We start from the raw sequence: 22,911 nt of genomic DNA, 5'->3' as shown, positions 1-22,911 counted from the left end.
TACTTTCTGTTTACAGTTCTTACAAAATATTGGCTATGTTCCCCATGTAGTAACATCCGTGGGCCTATCTAACATCCAACAGTTGGCATCTTCAACTCCCCACCCTATCCCTGCCATCACTGGTAACCACTAGTCTATTCTCTGTATCTCTGAGTCAGCTTCTTTTTTGTTATATCAGGAGTTTACTGTATTTTCTAGATTTCACATATAAGTGATATGATACAGTATTTGTCTTTCTCTGCCTGACTTATTTCACTTCTCGGCATAATGCCCTCCAAGTCCACCCATGCTGCTTCAAATGGCGAGACGCTGCTCTTCTTTATGACTGAGCAGTGCTCCACTGGGAGAAGGAAATGGCAGCCCACTCCAGTGTTCTTGCCTGGAGAATCCCAGGGAAGGGGGAGCCTGGTGGGCTGCCGTCTATGGGGTCGCACAGAGTCGGACACGACTGAGCGACTTAGCAGCAGCAGCAGCGCTCCACTGTGCGTCTGCGTGTGTGAGATGTTGTCCTTCTTTATGGCTGAGCAGCGCTCCGTTGTGCGTCTGCGTGTGTGAGATGGTGTCCTTCTTTATGGCTGAGCAGCGCTCTATCGTGCGTCTGCGTGTGTGAGATGGTGTCCTTCTTTATGGCTGAGCAGCGCTCCATTGCGCGTCTGCGTGTGTGAGATGGTGTCCTTCTTTATGGCTGAGCAGCGCTCTATCGTGCGTCTGTGTGTGTCACAATCTCTTCAACCATCATTTCTTGATGGACACTTGGATTGTTCCGGTATCTTGGCAACTGTGAATGTGCTATCAACATTAGGGTGCATGTATCTTTTCAAATGAGCTTTCGGCTTCTTTTGGATATATGCCCAGGAGTGGAGTTACTGGGTCATACGGCAATTCTATCTTTAGTTTTCTGAGAAACCACCACACTGTTTTCCACAGTGACTGTACCAGTTTAAGTTTCTCCTCTTTAAAAGTTGAAAAATTTCTCAAAATGGTTTGAAACTTAGGATCTAAGAATGTTACTATTATGCTAGAGCTGGCACCCTAAGGAAAAACAGAAAAAAGTGACCCAAAAATTATATACGATGCTCAGAGGGGCTCTATTTTCACTGGTTTGGAAACTGTGTGTGCATGTGTAGGGGGGTGTCTTAATGACATGCTACAGAACTCCTACAGAAACCCTGACCTATGGTATTTTTATATTAATGAAACTCACAGGTAAGCATAGTACCTGCAAGTCACAATTATTCTCTTTCCTTTTCATAAACCATCGTCACTAAGGTGTATACAGGGTTCAGATAAACTACCCCCAAATTTGGCACCCTGGCATATTGAATACTTTAAGCTGAAGAAGTCTGAGAAAATGACAGAAGCAGAAAGGTCACTCTGACTTCCTCCCCTTCTCATGCTTCTTGCCTGAAACAAGCCATAAAACTCTCACGTGAGGGGCACTATCTATGCCTGGAAGAAAGGAGCATTCTTATCTCTGAAGACAAAGAAATGCCAAGAAGAATTCTAACGACCAGACCTGCTGTCTCCTGCAGTTTACTATGATCACTCCACGCTTTTGTACACATCGTATTCTTCCTTGACTGTCTATTCTTCTCCAAACCTATCATAAAAGTACACAGATCTGTTTCTTTGGGTCTTCATTTCCTCATAAAGGTTCCTGTGTCACATAAAACTAATGTTAAAAATTCCTTTTTATTAATAGCAGTTGATGATGACATTTTTTCTTAGATTTTTTTTTCTCCATTTAAACCATAATAGAACGCAATAGAATGTAACAGATATAAACCCCTTTCATAGCATGGCATAAACTTTTTGGAGGGGACTTGCATATTTTTAGAACAATTACATTAAAAAAAAAACACAATAAAACAATTCAGCTGGGGAGCTCTATTTATTTATTGGGATTTGCTCTCATCCTGGTATCAATGAGTCCAAATATATTTCTAGTAAGGCTCCAATCCAGGTTATTCACTGTAGTTCTAAAAGCTTCATTTGTACTCATTTAATCTTCACAACATCCCTATTACTATCTCCCTTTTACAGATAAGGAAACAATAAGCATTTAAGTGACCTAATACTAGTAAATGAAGCAACAAAGATCTGAATCCAGAGAGCCTGAGGTAAGCTATACTTTTAGAAAAATTACTTCCCAAATCTCTTGGAGAAAGTTAGTACCATAAGTTTGATTCTTTTTAGTTTCCTTTCGGAAGGGGGGAGAAATCCTCCTTTCCCAGCTGTTTTATTCCAAGGGAGATCATCTGTGAGGATACTATGGGAAAGATAAAGAAGCATGATCCAGAAATCTTATCTGTCGTCAACTATTCTCTGTGACTGTAGTTGTCACTTCTCAATAAAATTACGAAACTGCTAGAAACTAGTTTTTTTTTAATAAGCATCCTTATTAGGTTTTCTAATAGGGTTCCCCTTCTGTCCCCAGCAAATTCTTCACACCACTGCCCCAGGAATCAAATATTATTCTGGTTCTCTGTGATTAATTAAGCCACTAAGATATTTCAGAGAAGGCAATGGCACCCCACTCCAGTACTCTTGCCTGGAAAACCCCATGGATGGAGGAACCTGGTAGGCTGCAGTCCATGGGGTGGCTAACAGTTGGACACGACTGAGTGACTTCACTTTCACTTTTCATTTTCATGCATTGGAGAAGGAAATGGCAACCCACTGCAGTGTTCTTGCCTAGAGAATCCCAGGGACGGGGGAGCCTGGTGGGCTGCCGCCTGTGGGGTTGCACAGAGTCAGGCACGACTGAAGCGACTCAGCAGCAGCAGTAAGATATTTACTGATAATCACAGGGTAGCTATAACGCCAGAAATTCGGAAGTCAGAAAAGCCTCTAGCTTCCTGGTATCCATTTAGCTCTGTACTCTTGGGAAAACTAAACAGTCCTCATCTCTTCTTCATCCTCCCTCTTCAAGTGAACACACGTTTCTGGTTCTGTGGAATCTTGGAGATGGATTTTAATTACATTCTCCAACCCACTTATGAAGCAACTAAAACAAGAATCAATGAAATGAAAAAAAAAAAAACGTTTTAAAAGTATCAAGTTAAATTCTGCCTATCTAGGTTAAGGGGACTATCTTGATCTTCCTAAAGGGGCAGAATTATCTTATGGGCACAGCACCCTCACCAATCCCTTCTCTCCCAGATGGTATACAAATAGTGCCCTTTGACATTAGTGCCAAACGAATGCAGAGACAGAGGAGCGATTCTGAGCTAAATTAAAAACAGTTCCTCTGAAAGATCTGCAAAATCGACACCAAAGCGACACGCACCAAACATGCATTCCTATCAGAGACTAATACCAGAGCCGAGAGAGGCAACCCTCTGTACTCACATGTATTCCTATCAGAGACTAGTACCAGAGCCGAGAGAGGCAACCCTCTGTACTCACATGTATTCCTATCAGAGACTAGTACCAGAGCCGAGAAAGGCAACCTTCTGTACTCACACGTATTCCTATCAGAGACTATACCAGAGCCGAGAAACGCAACCTTCTGTATCTACTCTGGGCAGATGACACAGCAGATTGTTACTTTAGTTCTAGGCACCATATTTTAAGCAGGACCAATTGCTTAGGGTATGTTAAGAGCAGAGTTTAAAGGGTTTACAATCCATATTACATGCAAAACGAGTAGTTTAATATGTACTTATGTGCATTTTTACAGGTGGGGGGTGGATCAAGAAAACATTAAGATACATGAAGGAGGGTCAAATGTTAAAGAAAATTAGATTTAGCTCCAGAAAGAAGAACCAGGAATGGGATTTGGCATGGTAGGGAGATTTCCGGAAGACAGACTTTTTCAGTGCATTCAAGTATCAGATAATAACACAAGCAGCCCACGATGGGAAGAGTGCGGTCCAACAGCGGATCCCCATCACCAGGCCAGTCTAGTCTCTGTCTGTTCACGGGTATCACGGAGTCGACTGTCTTGGCAGGCAGCTGGAACAGATGACTGCCTGGGTCCCTTTTCTCTCTAATCTGCTACGATTCCAAAATGCTGTACATGGCTCTTCCTTTCTGACTCAATTTTGTTCTTGTTTCTGTCTTTCCTTTGGTTGCTTAATCTCTTATCCACTTCCCTCTGCTATGACATCATCATCTCAGCCATGCAGTCAGCCTCCTAAAGTAAGTCTGTTTTTCTTTCACCTCGCAAACAAACATCCCTGATGGATGAAAACACAGGAAAGTCATCTAAGCATATATACCTTTTCAACTTAATTCCTCGAACAATAACTCCCTTTCATCGTTAATTCCAAACAAAACAAACTATGATAAAAACCATCAGAAAGTGAAGATGAAGAGGCACTGGTTAGCACGGGTGCGCATCCAAACAACGCCTGCAGTATGTCGGACACGTCCTCACTTGCACTGAAAAGCAGACCCATTCTGCTCTAAGTGCTCTGTGGATTTGTTCCAGGTTACAACTATTTCAGGGCACTAAGGAACGTGCAAATCTGAATCAGCCCACATTGGTTACTATTATCCTTAGCATATGAGGTTAATAATAAGGGAAAAAGCCCTAGGAAATTAGAAACTTCCACAAAATTGCCAATTCTCTGTTGGTGAAGGATCTGCCTGCAGTGCAGGAGGCTCGGGTTCTTTCCCTGGGTCGGGAAGATCCCCTGGAGAAGGGAATAGCTACCCACTCCACTATTCCTGCCTGGAGAATCCCATGGACAGAGGAGCCTGGTGGGCTACAGTCCACGGGGTAGTAAAGAGTCGGACCCGACCGAGCGACTAACACACGCACACACGTGGACAGCCAAACTCCAAAATTCTTTGCCACTCAGACAAATTCTAAATAATTACAATTTACACTTCATTTTAATTTAAAAAATGCACTAATCTCGTCCTCCAGAAAGAAAAGCCATAAAATACAAACCCTAACCATAAATCCGAGGGTAAAAGGAGGAATATTAAATACTGGTGTTTAACACTAGTGCCTTTCACAGAAAACTCCTAGATTCTAAATAGGACTTTGTCTCAGAAGACAAAACTAAGGCACAAGGGTAGAAATGACAGGGGTTGCAGACCGATTCAAAAGGCATGACCTTTCTCACGATGAGAGCTGACAATCGACCGTGTTAAGAAGAAACTCCCTGGTCCTAGGGCAATCAAGAGGCTGGAAGACTATCTTTTCAGGGGCTATAAAATTGAATCCTCTCATGGTGAAAGAGCCCTAATTCTAAGATTACAGAGATTTACATTATTATTACCTTTCCCACTCTGGAAAATCTTCAAGACTCTGTCTTGTAAATGTCACCAACCCAGTGGGTTCTACAAAAGCAATAAAAGAGAAACACATCCAAAATAAGTTTGAGTTTGAGAAGACTATACATTTAGTGAAAGAATGGGTCTAACAAAGGCTATAAAACTAGTCAGGAAATACTAAGCCTAGTGTTGGAATACAATACAAGGTGGATTCAAAATAATATCCTTACAGTAGGAATTCTTTCCACAAAATAGAAAGCCCTCCCTAAGGCACAAACCTATACAGATAGCAGCACAACAGTAGGATGTGAGTGCTGGTGCCTTTTGGTTAAGTTTTCCAAACTGAATATACTTAGAAAAAAAAAAAAACTGGCAGGGGGCAGATGCATACTGGATATAGTTTATACACAAAGACAAACTGAATTTTAATCTGTAGAGTCCTTTAAAAAAAAAAGTCTTAACCCTAAACCTGTGGACTGGTGAATGTCAATACATTTATATGTTTTATAATAAATATGTCTAAGATTAAAAAAGAAAATCGTTGGCATGTACTCTGAGGTGCCACAGCTAAATTCAGGGCTTAGACGACACGCAGTTGCTCTATTTATAAGGCGTCTTAGCCAGAAGGAAGAATCACTGTATTCCAAGAGGCTACAGAAGAATGATGACATAGTTTTCAAGGAGCAACAGATATGAGAGGATCAAAGGGCAGTAAATTTTAGAGGACGAGAGCCTTCTGTGTTAGGTTTACTTTTTTTTTTTAAAACTAGTGGCAAAAGCAACAAATAAATCAGCTGGGCAGAAGTAATTTGTTTGATTCAAATCAAAGAACAAACCAAGAAGGCCAGGCCATTTCTGTTTAAAAAAAGAATGCTCTTAAGCAGAGAGAGATATGTCAGGAACTATTAGTGATAATGGTGGTGGAGTCCCAGTGAAAGGCCGGCAATCATTTCATTCCTTTGGATGATTCCACATTTCTTTGCTTTCAGTCACAATCAGCAACAACTCAAAAATCATATGGGGCAGTTACAGTAGAAAACAGAGTTTTGTTAACATGAGCTACAAAATATTCTCTAGAGGTCTAACTTCTTTTAAGACAAATGATTAAAATCCACAAGTCAAATACTTCAAATACTAGAGCAGTGACTCTATTAATAGGAGACTCAAGTCTGTGGCAACGGCACCCACTCCAGTACTCTTGCCTGGAAAGTCCCATGGATGGAGGAGCCTGGAGGGCTGCAGTCCATGGGGTCGCTGAGGGTCGGACACGACTGAGCGACTTCACTTTCACTTTTCACTTTCATGCATTGGAGGACATGGCAACCCACTCCAGTGTTCTTGCCTGGAGAATCCCAGGGACGGGGCAGCCTGGTGAGCTGCCGTCTATGGGGTCGCACAGAGTCGGACACGACTGAAGCGACTTAGCAGCAGCAGCAGCAAAGTCTGTATCATCATTCAGTAATTTAGCAGACAAATAAGAACATTAAATGGCCCTCATATGTACTAGGAGAGACCAAGAGAATTTTTTAAAAATGAACATTTCTGGCAAAGCAAGAGAAAAGGCAGAAGAATATGACTCTTTAGATATATATTAATAACCCCCAAAAAAAACCCTTGAGAACATGCCTATTACCTTTCTTTCATAAAAAGGCATCTTTTATACCAGAATAGGTTATTTTGGTTAATCAAATATTTCTCTTAATAAACTAGCAGCATATACTACATACGAGTCATCACTTTTTATAAATACTCCTTTTATAAGATAGTTTTATCTAAAATTATATTGAAAATAATTCAGAAAGCTGTTTAAAATCATTCAGTCTCAAGAGCCTCACTATAATTACACAGACTGACAACCCTGAAAAGCTGGTCTTGATGGAATCGTATTTTATAAATTCTAAAAAGCATATTTTCATATATTAAGTTTCTGAAACTACGAATATACCTCACATAGTCAAAGGTATCTAGCCACGGCTACTGGTCTCCATCAAAGCTGAATTTTCCCAAAGAAGATGAGCATCTGCTTCTGCCATCTTCTGGGAACACCAACCACCTGAGACCAGTCGGAATTAAGCCTTCTGCTCTAGGCGTCTATGGATCACTCTGGTAATGAGACTTCCAGTCCCAGACTTGACGCTCGTGGTTCATATTCTCAGGGAAGACTCTTTGGGGCGCCCTCTCTACCTAGGGTGACACCTGCAGCTCCTTCGTTGCCACCTTCCTGCATGGCAAAGGCAATTTCTCATTCAACCTTAGGCTAAAGGTACGGAGATCTGGCGTCCCAGCTTTGTAGGGGATCTCCTGCAACTGCCTTATCCTGAGTGTTTTTCCATTCTCAGTGGCGTATAAGATAATGAAACTTCTTGTCACAGATCCTGTCCTAGAGCTGATGAAATATGGTACTTTAAATAGGTTTCTATAGTTTCTATTCAGTAGAACTCCAGAACTTTATATATAAAGTAATTATTAAATTGCAAACCTCTCTTTTATTCTACCTACTATTTCCTTCTGAAGTCTGTAGCTTTACAACCTAAAAACCTATAGCATATCATACTATACGTCTACAAAGAACCGAATTACCATGTACAGTGAAAAAGTCAGAAAATAAAAGGTCTAATTATCATTTATTTTTTCAGCCTAATTCCCAATATTTATGATGATTTATAAATTTTTAGCTGAAAAAACAAAATTTTAGGCTTTTTCCCTCAAAACACTTAAAATCCGAAAATTTGGAAAGGCAAGTTGGCTTTTAGAGCAGACACGCATGATTTGACTTCAGGGACAGAAAAATAAACTTCAAATTATTAAGATATAGTAATGGTATTCATTCTGTTTAGATTTACAATAGCAAAAAATATACTTACTTTTCTAACAAATTAGTATAAATTTCAACTCAGTTTTATGTCTCATAAGCCCTAGTGAACCTTCACTTTCTTTTCTTACTATTTCATTCAGTACAGGGCACAAAACTAAAAATGATAAGCTAAGAAATACATAGCCCGCTATCAAAAGAAGCCTATGAATTTGTCCCTGAAATATCAAAATCCTGATCATCGATTTCTTTACCTCAAATCTGAACCATGCCCAACAGCAATACATTCAAAAGGAAAAAAATCCTAGGTACACTATGATGTGTGATAACTTACTAAGGGAAGGATATGAGAAAAATGACCTTAAAATAATTCAGTAATATTATTATTATGTTATTCAGTAATATTAATAATTCAGTGTGTGATACTTTAAGACAATCACACAACTGGGAAGACCAGAACTAAAAAGAACTCATTTCACTGGGACAGAGTTAACCTGCTCTACTTAACAAAAGCAAACTTACAACTATTTGCAGGAAAGGGCACCTATGATAATAACTGACATTTACTAAGCATGTCACTACTCGTTGACACCTAACCACCCTATGAAGTAAATTATCATTATTCTTTCATCTTACAGATGAGGAAACAGCCGTTTAGAGATGTTAAAAAAACTTGTCTGCGGCCACCCCAGCTCCTAGGATAAGAGTGGCAATACCGATCTATTATTAGCTGGCCACTACCAGCACTGGCTAGACTTTTACCACTGCTGTCTCAAGTGCTATGATTAGCCTCTGGGAAAACAAGACGGTCAAGGTCCTACAGAAGAAGACAAGACACGTGAACTCTAAGTACAAACACTGTTTCACAAGAACCTTATAAGGGCACAGAGGAGGCACAAACGAGAGGGGTGGCAGGAAGGCAACGAACTGGTTAGCCTCTGCAAATAAACTAATTATACCAGTCAATGTTTCTTTAAATAAAGAATGCCCAAAATGTATCTCCCAGGCAATATACTTTCTTTTGAAAGCACTAATTTACTGTTTTTATTCATGAACATCCATCACCTTGTGTTATGCTGGTCTAAATTCCGAGTATATAAAACCCACACGTTTACAGTACACATTTACGCATACACACAACATATGCGTAACATTTAGGTTATGCTACTGCATTGCTAGTTTTAATGTGGTTTGGGCAGAAAGTGTACTTTGAACACGATGTTTTTGACCTGTCTGAACTGTCCCCATCAGTGATAAAAATTACAAGTAAGAATGAAAGGAATGTACTTTTCTCTGTGACTCTTCTAAAGTAGCAGAAGAGCGTTTTAAGCTTCTCTGGTTTCCTTGATGAACGTCCTTCAAACAACCTGAAAGAGACCAGAAATAAAAGAGGGTAAAGATGATTTTAAACGCCTTAATGATTCACAAAACACTAAATCTATATTGCTACCGAAACAAAAGAAGTAATTATTCCAGAAGACAATTCTGGAACAACAGGAAACTGGGAAACTATCTGGGTTCAAACAGCACCCAGAGAGGACTGAAAGCGATGAGAGCCAGGCTTCCTCAAAGCTGTCCAAATCAGACGGCCCTCTTTAACCACCACGCTCCTCCAGGCTGTCTTCCTGCAGGGAGAAAGCACCATCTGGCCCCCTAAAGACAATCAGGCCAGGGAGTTAATGCTCATTTCCCCCATGGCAAATATTATTGGCCATAATATTACTCGGTCATTACATGATTGAACAAAATGGTATGAGGAAAAAAATCCACAAGATTGCTTGGCGGTGGGGGGCAGCTATGACAACAACAAGCAGGTATGGTGAGATACTGGCGGACTGACCGACCCCTGGTGATCAAACAAATATACCCTTTGTATGGTAACCGAAACACTGGCCACCTTATGTCATCCGGCTTCCAGCAACCTGGACTTGCACAGCTTAATTCAGTTTTCTCTGAAATGGTGTGGCACCGTTATTGGTAACACATAATGCAATTTATCCTGAGGAAAGAAAAGCAAGGCTTTGGAACTATATGACCTGAGTAAGTAGTTCACCAAAAGATTTCCAACGCAAATGCATGCTTTCAGGCACAATAGCTAGCTTCACAAAGGTATTTAAAAATCATAAAGAAATTCTGTGGCTATAAATGATGAAGTATTAGTCATCTGCCTCTGGTCACATACTCTTGCTTTAAAACCAGAAACCCTTCAAGTAAAAGTTCACTTTAATAAGTGCTGAAATGGGTAAAATTTTCCATGATTAGAGAAACAAGCTTATGTAACTATGCAGAGAGGGAAAAGTTAATTCTATGAGCAAATCCTATTGAGCAAATGAAATGAATTAGGAAAAGGGAAGGAAATGCAGATGTCAAATAATCCTGTTTTCAATGATCTGAAATTCTTTATTCAGGGTCAATTTCTGAGAAAACAATTTATATAAACCCTTATTTCCTGAAAAGAATGCTAAATATCAGAGAGCATTTTAACCAAATCTGAAATCTAATTAATGTTAAAAAATAGTTTGAGTGTCTATGTGATAATTTTTACTCTTCTAAAACAATGTATTTTCTAAAATATTTATTAAATATACTCTTAAAACCTAACTGCCCTCTGGAAGAATCTATGAGAACACAGGTTTCAGCTTGGTTTCTTCTGCAATACGTCAGCCAGAATAGAGTTTGTTCAAATCAAAATGATAGTCAAAATGAAGGAGCCACTTGGCAGTTTAATTAAACATCCTGTATCAAATAAATATGATTTACTAAATGAATACCTTGGGATCCATTGCAAAATCCCTTTCCAAGGTTTATCACTTAGTAGAGAGAAGCAGGATAAATATCACTATAAAGGCAGCTTTCACCTTCTTTTGTTTTTAAAGAGATGAATTGATATAGTATACAATTCAATTAAGAGGAAAAAGCTCCTCTTCCACAGAACTGTTGCATAGTGAGTGAAAATGACTACTGCCCTTAAGAAATAATTCCCCCAAACATAAAAGGCATCCCGAGCTTCAGTATGTGGTCAGTTGTTTATAAAATTACATAAAAGTTCACATATTTCATAACCATGATGACAAATTATTAACTTTAAGAGACTCTTGGGACTACAGATTTATTACCCAAGCAATATGGACTTTCCTGGAAGGATTATATGGCTGTCATTATCACCCACTACAAATGAGCACTACTATTTATTTTTCAGGTTCAACTCTTACAGACACAAATCAAACAGAACCTCAACACATTCTTCTCCTTCATTGCTCTAAGTCTAATATCAAATCTCTGTGTAACCAAAGATGCTCTCCCATCTTTCTGACGGGGAAGTGTGTGGGGGTTGAGGTCTGGGACACAGCGAGGAGGCAGAACAGCAAAGATGAGGAGCGTTTAAAACTCTTGCATCAGTTCTCAGATTTTGATTCGTAGACTTGTGCATAGCCACCTAAATAAATGAGGCAGCAAGTGAAAATAACATAAAAACACAGGCACTCTGCAGGACCGAAAGCCACGGAAGCAGTGTGCCATCCGAAGGACGCGCTTGCAGGGGAGGAAGAGACGAAGGCACTGAGGAAAGAGCCCGAGCAAGGGAGAGTCAGAAAGACGGGGCTGGCAAGACAGAGCGCAGAGAAAGAGCAGAGACCGGGCCGGAGGCGGAGGGAGGGCGTGAGAGACAGAAACTCACAGAAACACACTCAGAGCGGAAACACAGAGACTCAGAGCCTGAGGTCTTCTCGCAATCATCAAGCTCCATCCAGATGGTTTTAATGCCTCGATACCACTTTTTTTAAATTTAGATTTTCAAGTCCAAGGCGGTTTTGGTTTTTTGGCTCTGCCACACGGCACGCAGGATCTCAGTTGCAGACCACGGCTTGAACCCGCGTCCCCTGCAGCAGAAGCAGAGCTTTCGCCGCTGGACTGCCAGAGAAGTCCCTGGATGCACAGACATATTCAAAGGCATACTGAGAGTAGAGAAGTCCCTGGATGCACAGACATATTTAAAGGCATACTGAGAGTAGAGAAGTCCCTGGATGCACAGACATATTCAAAGGCATACTGAGAGTAGAGAAGTCCCTGGATGCACAGACATATTCAAAGGCATACTGAGAGTAGAGAAGCCCCTGGATGCACAGACATATTCAAAGGCATACTGAGAGTAGAGAAGCCCCTGGATGCACAGACATATTTAAAGGCATACTGAGAGTCAGCAGGCGCACCCGGGGAGATGCACATGAACTAGGCCATACTATCCCCTCCTCATGTAGCGAAGACCTTTCAGCGTCTCACCGAATAGTAATCACAGACCGTTAAAGGGAACAAACAGAAAAGGCCAGTCAGACCTTGTGTTCAAAACAAAACTCCTTTTCAGTAAGTCACTCAAGGGTCAGCTACGCACTAACTGTTTTTCTTTCCATACATATAAAGAAAAACATAGTTTAATGAAATCTTTCCCTGAATGGAATACTGATAACATTACTGGAATTGGATTCTAGACACACACACACTCCCACGTGATTTCAAGTTAAGGATTAATCCTATTAGTATACAATAAATCAAACCCAAAGCACTATAACCTCCACTTTAAAGTGGAAGCAAATGATAATCCGGAACCCAGCCAGAAAGTCACTCTTGGCTTTGCTGTGAAGCGGTGTGCCATATGGCCCCGGCAGCATTTCCAATCCAGGGAAGAGACAGATGTGAAAGCCTCCTGGGCTGCCCACTGTTGCAACCTACAATTAATCTCTGACCATCAGTTTCCAAGCAATTTCAGAAGCATCAATGCTAATCACATTGGAAGCCTTTATAAGAATGTTTAGGCCCTGAAAGGCAAGCAGGGGAAAAGGTCAGGGGTGTTTAACATAACTAAACAGGGCTGGAAAAACACAACAATAAATAAAAAAGGGAAGACTTATTCAATTTGTTGACGTCAGCCTTCTATCACATACTCTTACCATTTTTCTTATGCAGTTAACTAGCTGGCCTTTTAAGACCAAATACACTCACACACAGACACAACTCCCAACTGGCAGAAACTATAATCATAAACAGCAACTACGGCAAAAAAGAAAGCATGCCAGCAACAAGATGCTCCATAATCTGCTTACCAAACGGCTCACCAAACTAGGTACCTGATTGTCCATACGCCACAAGAAAAAGGGGGAACTACTGACTGTTTTTCATTTCTGGAGCACACTCAGAGCACCTCCTCTTGGGAGGAAGTAAGACGTAATGAAACAGCACTAAGTTTGAACAGAAGACAGTGTTCAAGTCCCACTTCTGCCACTTAAACTCTTATTCGATAAAAATGCGACTGGGATGCTGTAAGCTTATTTCCTTCATGGTCATTCTAGATTGGAAATAATTCTTACAGATCAAGGATTATTTCAAAGCATAGTTTTAATTTCTGACTAGCTATCAGGTAAAAAAGGCCAACCATACCCTGAATTTTGAACTCCAATTATACCAGTTAACTTGGTGAAGTGAACTACCCTCTCTAAGCCTCCAACTCCTCATCTGAAACATAAGAAAACAATATTGAATTTATAGGGACTGATATGAAGATTAAAAAATAATAGTACAGTCACTGGTACATGGCAGGCACTTAATAAATACTAGTTATTAGATATTTTTACGCAAAAACTTCAGATAATGCTGAGTAAGTAGAGGATAGAATAAGTCATTACATAATGCCCAGCTTAAAAAAAAATCAACACTTGTTTACATAAAACACTTATACTGTTCTAATCCATATTCTCTTCATTAAGGAAAATGGCTCAGCCTCTTTTCCCATCAATCCTAACATGCTGACACTAGAGCCAACAAGCTCAGTCTTCAGGATAAATCACCACGCACAATGAAAAGAGATAACAGGATGTTGCCAAACCAGCATTCTCCTGTCAAAAGTTTACATGACAAACCAAGATGCTTTAAAAATAAAACATATATTAAAATTAATATAAATTCTGGTTATGGCAGCAGGAAATGAGCAGTCACAGAAGTCAAGGCTTCCCAAGACCTCTTGACTTCTGCCTGTCAGTCATCCCAAACCTCCAGTCCCCTTTACTGCTGAGGACAGAAGGCTGCCAGTGTTGCAGCCATCAGAGGGCCCTGTGCTCTCGCGTTTCCTCGACATGCTGAATGGTCAACCGAGAGAGCAGGGGCGGCCATGGCAATGTGTTTACAGGGCTGTCATTAGGAAGGAAGAAGTTACCCACACCAGCTATTTTGGGAAGGCTCAAAATCTCTGTGGGATTCTAACTCTCGAAAGCAAATTACAAAATCTGTCTACTTTTTTATTAACCATTTCTGATAACTGACTTGCTCCTCCTGTTTAACTGATTTTTCTTCTGATTAAAAAAGCAATATGTGATCATTATAAAAGCAATCTGAAAACACACAGATGTGTACGAAGCGTGTGTATCTCACCACCCCATGGAAATCATATTCTGACTCATTTTCCTGTCAGTCCATTTTCTGTGCACATACATTTATTATGTATAGGTATAAACACAAAGTATATTAACAGATACAGATATTGGGACATAATTGAGACTGCATTTTTATACAATTTTTTATTTCTTTTAAAAACCTGCAATTACTGATTCTAACCACACATAACATCTGTTCCCTTTCTTGTGCTTTTTCTTGTTTTACCTAATGTGGAATGTATATTCATAGTTACCAACAGAGAACCTTAAGCTTTTCTGAGAAAAGGGCTACAAACATTTAACCGAGATATAGTACTGAAGTTATCTGTGACAAGTTTAAATACTGAATTCTTAATGAGTAAAATTTAATGTCTGTAATTTGCTTTAAAATATTCTAGGGAAAAACAAAGTGGGGTTAAACAGGTGAAAAAAAGAGAAAAACCAGATACTGTTAAGTACTGAAGTTGGGTTATCTTTAAAAATACTCATAATACAGTTTAAAAATAACTTATCTAGAAAAGAGGCTTTCTGAACTGATTCACAATTCTTGTCAAAAAAATTAAATCTGTTTAAATCAAAGAATCTTCTGAGAAAGTTTATAACTAAGACATAGTTTATCTTAGTTTATAACTAAGACATAAGGTTTATCTTAGGAACCATCAAGATATATTACTAGCTGACCATTCTACAGAAACAAACTCTAAGTAGTCACTGAAACACTAATTCTAAACCATTATTAGAGCTACTTCTTACCAAAACTCAGAATAACAACCCCCAAATCACTGGGATTGTCTCTGGAATTCCAGATAGAAATTTCATAATTTATAGCATCTCTTGACAGATCCTAGAGCTAACCAAACATTTATTCCAAATAAACAGGCTACTTACTCCTTGGAGAACCCTTATTACTATAATACTCTTCATGGAAATAGATAATTATATTTCTACAAAATTAAATTTCCACTTCTTTACTTACATACAAAATCTGACCATTTCCTTTTCTATATTAACAAAGAAAATCTGTGAGAGATAAATAGCTCGTAACTAACAGTGAGTCTACTTGTAAAGAAAAATTCTTTAATAATTTTTCAAACAGGCACAAAAGTTGTATTTAATAAACAGGTTCTTTATACAACCACAATTGCAGATACCAAGGTTCTTTGTTTTCTCTTAATCCTATCCCAAATACTAAAGAAATCAAAGGTAAAAAACGTTTAATTATGAGGCTTAAAGATAAAACATCTCATGATTCCTAAGAATACAGTGCAGTTTGAAAAGTAAAAGACCACAGAGTGAGATCAAGACTGCCACTAACCAGTCACTTAATTTCTCAAATGTTTCATCTATAAAGTTTACCTTCATTTATTCAACAGGGATTTGCTGAGGACTACAATGCACGAAATTTTGTGAAAACAACGAAGAACAGAGCAGATAAGCTCTCTGTCCCACTGAAAGGATTAAACAGGCAATTGTAACAGAGTCAGGCAGGCAGTGCCTCAGGAAAAGCAGGCAACACTACAGGCACGCAGCTGACTGCACAGACCCAGGAAGCGCCCTGGAGGCCTCTCCGCAGACACCCTCCGATCTGGCCCAGCACCACCACACTGGCTTCTTTTTCGAAAGCCTCCCTAGCTTCACCTCCACCACTACCCGATTCTGGCTGCCATCTTCCCTTTCCTGCAGCATCACAGTAGTCTCCTCGACCGGGTAATCTCACGTCTGGCCCCTCTCCACTCAGTTCCCCCTTGCAGTCAAAACAAACTTTCCAAACTTTAAATCGAATCAAGTGCACCGGCCTCCCTCTCCCCCATATCAAGTCCTTTACTGACTTCCTGTTGCCTTAGGATGGCCTCCCCAGCACAGCCTCCTGGCCTCCGCTTACTTCTGCAGCCTCTGCTCTCTCTCCAGGCTGCAGCCACAGTGGCGTTCTCAGCCCCTGGGCAGGCTGTGTCCAGCCTGCCACACTCCTGTACATGCTGTGCCCCTCTGCCCAGAATGCAATCAACTTTCCTTTCTTCCTTGGTAAAAATATTCCTGCTCACTCTTTCACACTTAGTTCAACAGTTATTTCCTCAAGGAAGGTCTTCCTTATTAGATTATATCCTTCTCTAATACACTGTCATCATGCTGTGCACCTATTCTTTATATCCGGGGTCCCCAGCCTTCTTGGCACCAGGGACCAGTTTTGTGGAAGACAACTTTTCCATGGACCTGGTCAGGGAGATGGTTTCGGGATGATTCTTATAAGGTGCACGCAACCTACATCCCTCACACAGGCAATCCCTATATTTACTTTTGTTTGCCAAAGAAATAAAGTAAAATACAATAAACATACCAAAGTGCATTATTTTTAATAAAAATGTATATTAAGAACTAATAAGATAAATTTTAGAATTTTTCTCCTCATAAGAGAGAGAAGCATTTGGGATAACTTTCTATGCCATTGCAAAGAATTGTGACCCCATTTCTCTGCTGCCTTGTGGAGCTGTCAGAAATGCTGTCTTTATACACTAAGTGGCACTGGAAACAATGACACTCTCTGGGAATTCCCTGGTGGGTTAAGTGGTTAGAACTTGGTGCTTTCACTGGGTTTGATCCCTGGTTGGGGAACTAAGATCCCACAAGCTGTGCAGCTTGGCCAGAAAAAAAGAAAAAAAAAGGAAAAAGAAGAAGAAGAAACAGCGACACTCTAGGAACACTGAACACACCTGTAAACTAGACCTTAGCCTGCAAGCACCATTCTCCAATAAAGGAAAACCAGGGTTCCTCGAGAAAATGACTGATTCTACAGCTGGGTAATAGAAAATATAAGATAAGCCTGGCACCTTATGAGACCAGAAAGTAAAAAAATACTTTAATAATTTAAAAAAAAAAAAGGTTGGGGGCTTTTTAAAAGAACACAGATGTCAACCTGAAGGAGTCCTAATGGCCAAATGGAATAATATCAACTCACAGAATAAAATATATGTATCCATTCTGATTCTAAAATTGGGTGAGAAGGGATAGCTCTTCTTTACAACAGAATTTCAGTAAATGTAGAAGGAAAGAGAGAAATTAAAAAATTACAATAGGCCAACAGCACAGTAATAACTGTTAGAGACAAGATCCACCGAGGGATGCTAAAGAGAGTGGGGAGAAACACAATGCAAGCGTTTGCACAGTGTCCACCCCCCCCCCCAAGGTATTTATTAATCCCAGAGAAAGAGTCTGTAATGTACAGGGCAAGGTCCCAGCAGACACCAGCTTAGTGAGGCCACTGATCCCCAGTAGTAAGACACACCAATATCGAGAGCCCACCGATACGATGCACAGAGAAGGACACAGGATCAGCTCTCCTGAATCTCTGTTAAAAATGCAATGACCTCACTCCACTTGCGAAAACAATGTCAGTCAAACCCAGACTGAAGAACACAGTACAAAATAACTGATGAGTTGTCTTTAAAAGTGTCAACATCATGAACGAAAAGGAAAAACTGAAAAACAGGGTAGAGAAGACTTAGCAAACTACAGCACTTACCTGCAGGGAATTCCAGCCTCCCCAGTAGCTGCCTAAAGCACTGGGCAGTATGGAGCCCTGTGTATACCGCATTCTTTTCCTATGCTTATACACCGAATGATAAATTAGGCACGGTAAGACGTTCATGACAATAACTAATAATAGAGCAGAATAATTATAACAATATAGTAAGCTACGTGAATGTGGCCTTTTGCTTTCAGAATATCCTCTTGTGTGTATTTAATGCCTTTTCCATCTTAACTAAGCACTTACAGGCAGAGTGGCCATAACTTGTGACTGTAACAGCAAAACTAGCGTGAATCTCTTTTACCTTCACAAATCCATGGAAAGAAGTACTTCACAACTCTTCTCTGACACATTCAAATTGCCATCACCACTACTCATGTGCTTGGGAGCCATTATTAACTAAAATAAGGGTTACTTTAACACAGGCAACGCAATACCTCCAGAGTTGATCTGGTAACCAAGACAGTCTACTAAGTGAGTAAGAGGTGGGATGTCCTGGACAAGCGGATGATCCAAGTCCCAGACGGGAGGGAGTGGGCCAGTACAAGATTCCATCATGCTGCTCAGAATGACGTGCAATTTAAAACTTAACAAATTGTTTTACTTCTGGAATTTTCCATTTAACATTTTCAGACTGCAGTTGACTACAGGTAACTAAAACTACAGAAAGCAAGCCGCAGACAAGAGGGGACTACTGTAAATGCCACGGGGGACAGTGGGAAGATTCTGGAACCGAAAAATAACAGCAGAAAAAAACAGCTAGAATTAAAATAAGGCCAGCTAACAGCATTACACCAATATTAATTTCCTGGCTTTGACAATTTTCCTACGGTTACACTGTATGGGTTCATAATAACATGACAATAAAGGGAAGTTAGGTGAGTTATATACAGGAATTCCCAGTACTATCTCTGCAACCTTTTTACATGTCTAAATTAATTTGAAATAAAGTTTTAATGAGACAATATCAAAAATGTAAACTAAAAGAAGCTGCATCAGCATGCCAATGAGCTGTGAACACAGACACAGAACAGAAACGGAACTGTGCCAACTGTGAGCAAAGTCATGTGACTCTGCTCCCTGCCTGCATCTCCTCCGCTCCCTGTCCTTGCTGCCCCACCCCTCAGGGGCAGGAGATGGGGACATTACACACAGTTGACTGGGAAAGAGGGGCAGATATTGTAACGATTTTCTGAAGGCCCACTCCTGACACTGGGGGAAAAATTCACATTCTACCCACAGATCCCATAAAGATAATTCTCATGTGAAGAACAGAGATTGGAGGGGTGAGGAGGGGAGGGTGTAGGAAGAGAAAAATTATATTCATTTTCCAAGAAGATTTGACAATGTTTTTGTGTAAATTATGGAGAAAGCGATAATCTGGGGAAATGGCTAGAATCTGAAACTTTATCACAATAAACTACTTTAATAAAAATTTAAACATGTTTTTGTCTTTCTTTTAAAAACATTGCATTAATAAATTAATCATGTCTGTAAAAAGGGAAAGTCAACTTTAACTCACACTTTACAGAGTCTTCCCTGGTAGCTCAGACAGTAAAGAATCTGCCTGCAGTGCAGGAGACTTGGATTCGATCCCTGCATTGGGAAGATCCCCTGGAGAAGGGAAGAGCTACCCACTCCAGTATTTTGGCCTGGAGAATCCCAGGGACAGAGGAGCCTGGCAGGCTACATACAGTCCATGGGGTCACAAACAGTTGGACATGACTGAGCGACTTTTATTTCACTTTCACTTTACAGAAAGGAAGACTCATGGTGCAGCCTTAAATTATTTCGGCATACAAGAAATATAAAGTGCAACAAACACCCTGTGAATGAATAATCACATCAAACAGGCATCAGGAATCCAGGGCACGTAGAGGGGAAGGACAGCCTGACAGGGTAGAGAGAACGAGGGCCTCGGAGTAAGACAGGCCTGAGATCAGCCTTACCTCTGTCACCCACTGGCTCCTCAGCCCCAAGCACGCTTTGTGACGATGCATTTTAATCATCTTGCTTGCAAAATGCCAAAAGTATCACTTAACTCACTGTACTATAAAGACTGAATTCCATAATTGTACATGAAATGTCTGGCAAATCACTCAATGCCAACTTTTTGTATTTTACTCTTAAAAAGGTATTCTCTGAAAACATACCGATTGAAGTTAATATCTGGATAACTGGAATACTCTGATTTCATCTTAGCATTGCGCCGTGGAAACGTGCAGAAGAAAGCATTAGCTAAAAGACTGGCAATCTGTTCCTGCGACATTGTGATGGAATGATTCATCTTCTGTTTCAGGAGCGGTATTGGCTGATAAAGGAAACAAAAAATACAGACAAGAAGAGCAGTAATTAGTTTAGCAATTTCAAAAGCAGAGGCACCAAATTGCATTTGCTAAATTAAGGTAGGAATAATTTCAGGACACTCCTGAATCCCTAATTCAGCAATACGGTTGAAGTCAAGGGCAGTTCATTAAGGATGATTGGGAAAATGTACTTGTTTGACAAAGTGCAGATTTCTAATCAATAATAACGACAGTGAAGAGAACACAAACATTACTTGTATTAGTGACAAACAAGATTCCTTTAGCAAGTAAGAAGTAAAAACACATTACCTTGTAATGAAAAATTAAAACAAAGGATGGAAGAGAAAAATGTAATGTTGAGGTTGGCTATTATTGCATATGCTAAATTTTGTTCTCATTTAAAGATTACTGGACAGACTAATTTTTCTATTTCAGTCCAAAATAAAATGATCTATGGAAAATAAATCAATAAATAAGTACTTTCCTTCTAATTCTGAATCACACTTCACATTGACAATTTAAAAGACCCAAACCTAATTTTGTTAAAGCAATTAATGGAAAACGCGTGTACAGACTTACTTCCATATAACTTGCAACAACATAGGCATTTCCTACATAACCAAGTTAAGGGAGATGCAGGACATTTTTCCCTCAAGACATTTTTCCCTCAAGCTTTTTATGTCTGATGTGTCTTCAAGTTGTACCCAATCCAAGTTAACTTACCTTTTATTTTTAGCATATTCTGCATGAGCATTGTGTTCAGTGGGTTTTATTTTAAATGTTTAAACTGTATGGTTTTAAAGACATGCTGGGAAAGCCAATTTATATATCAGCTGTTAAATTTCAAAATGCTCCAATATGATATTTAGAGGTGCTTTTCCTTCTCCCTTCAATAAGACCCAGAAAGAATCTTGGATATCTGCATTAATCTCAAAACAACAGGCAGAGAGAATTGTCCCGATCATACTACAGGAATCAACATTAATATGTACATTATTATGAATGCTAATATGATTAACTCATTAACAACATAAACAATTCAACTTGCCAAAGATATATTTGGATACCAAAGTGAAATGTTAACTTTTACAGCAAAGGTTGCCTTTGTAGTCGAGGACAGAGGACAAAACTAAGATGCTCTCCGCGTCAGCACACTAATGGAAGGACAAACAGTTTTAAGCCAGGAAAGAAGATGACGGCCATGAATCTGATTTTGGTTCCACCACCTGAGATGTTATAGACTACAAACCTGGGTGCTCTTGAATACGTATCCCCTTAAATCCACCTTCTCTCTAAAGCACGAAGGAAAGAGCAGAGGAGAGAGGGATTCCTATCAACAGGCTGTGCTGTGCTTAGTCACTCAGTTGCGTCAGACGCTTTGTGACCCCATGGACTGTAGCCCACAGGCTCCTCTGTCCATGGGGATTCTCCAGGCAAGAATACTGGAGCGGGTCTCCATGCCCTCCTCCAGGGGATCTTCCCAACCCAGGGATTAAACCCAGGTCTCCCGCATTGCAGGCGGATTCTTTACCATCTGGGCTACTAGGGAAGCCCAAGAATACTGGAGTGGGTAGCCTATCCCTTCTCCAGGGGATCTTCCCAACCCAGGGATTGAACCAGGGTCTCCTGCATTGCAGGTGGATTCTTTACCAGCTGAGCTCCCAGGGAAGCCCCCCAAACAGGCTATATTCTGTCAATTATGAACTACAGTGAATTGAAGAAGAATTTAGTCAGGCACTATGGAGAAGGAAATGGCAACCCACTCCAGTATTCTTGCTTGGGTAATCCCATGGACACAGGAGCGTGGCAGGCTACAATCCATAGGTCGCAAGAGTCAGACATGACTTTGTGCTATCTTTCTTTATGTTAGACCTTGGGAAACAAAGATGATCTTCCTTCAGGAAGAATATAATCTAGGGAAGCAGATATATAAAGACATAAATTACAAAATAATGTGCTAAGGATGATTTGGATGACATAGGAACGATTAACTTTGGCTGGGAGAGGTAGGAAAGTCTTCACAAGGGGCAGGGTCCAAGAGGTAGTGAGAAATTTTATGACCTAGGGGAAAAACCAAGGAGGAAAAGAGAAAAGAATGAATATGAAATATAAGCAAGCAAATAACTTGCAATATAAACAAGAAGAGTTGTAAAATGAACTAGTGAGGTGAAATTATTGCTATGTAAAATTGGAAATGTCACAATATGATGCTAACAAATATGGCACACTGGAAAACACTCAACATTTGGAATCCGGTATTTGGACATGGCTTCTGGTTACCCCAGAGGCTATGTTTGTGTTTTCTGCGGTGTTCCAATGACAGATTGCAATGTGTGGGACCATCCTACACCTTCAGGAACTGCTCCACCCAAACTGTCCCTAGGGCTCCTGTGGATCACCAGTGTCAGCAGAAACCCGGCTAGCATCCATGCAGCCAAGGGGCTGGCCCTAGAAATCTTAGACAGAGGCAAACTCAAGCTACTGTTGCGGGAAATAGAGGAGGACAATTATGAACAATAAACCAACAATCTCTTATAACTATCTGAAAATACAGTCTACAAATTCTCTGATAATCCCCCTCCTTGAGAGGCAGAGTATGAGCTAGATGTAGTGACGACATTC

General features: G+C 40.2%; 1 protein-coding gene across 1 annotated transcript in view; it reads right to left on the bottom strand.

The window, feature by feature from the left end:
• Positions 1-22,911, bottom strand: part of PARG (poly(ADP-ribose) glycohydrolase) — a 117,409-nt gene that overhangs the window by 43,541 nt on the left and 50,957 nt on the right. Inside the window, exons 9-11 of the mRNA XM_068982315.1 lie at positions 20,137-20,294; positions 9,329-9,408; positions 5,235-5,295 (exon numbers count right to left, since the gene is read on the bottom strand). Coding sequence (XP_068838416.1) covers positions 5,235-5,295; positions 9,329-9,408; positions 20,137-20,294 — 299 coding nt within the window. The remainder of the gene's footprint in view (positions 1-5,234; positions 5,296-9,328; positions 9,409-20,136; positions 20,295-22,911) is intronic.

The sequence above is a fragment of the Capricornis sumatraensis genome, chromosome 10 (assembly GCF_032405125.1).
Source record: "Capricornis sumatraensis isolate serow.1 chromosome 10, serow.2, whole genome shotgun sequence".
NCBI classification, from domain to species: Eukaryota; Metazoa; Chordata; class Mammalia; order Artiodactyla; family Bovidae; genus Capricornis; species Capricornis sumatraensis.
The sequence above is the reverse complement of the archived record's forward strand: the minus strand, read 5'-3'. Positions and strand labels throughout refer to the sequence as shown.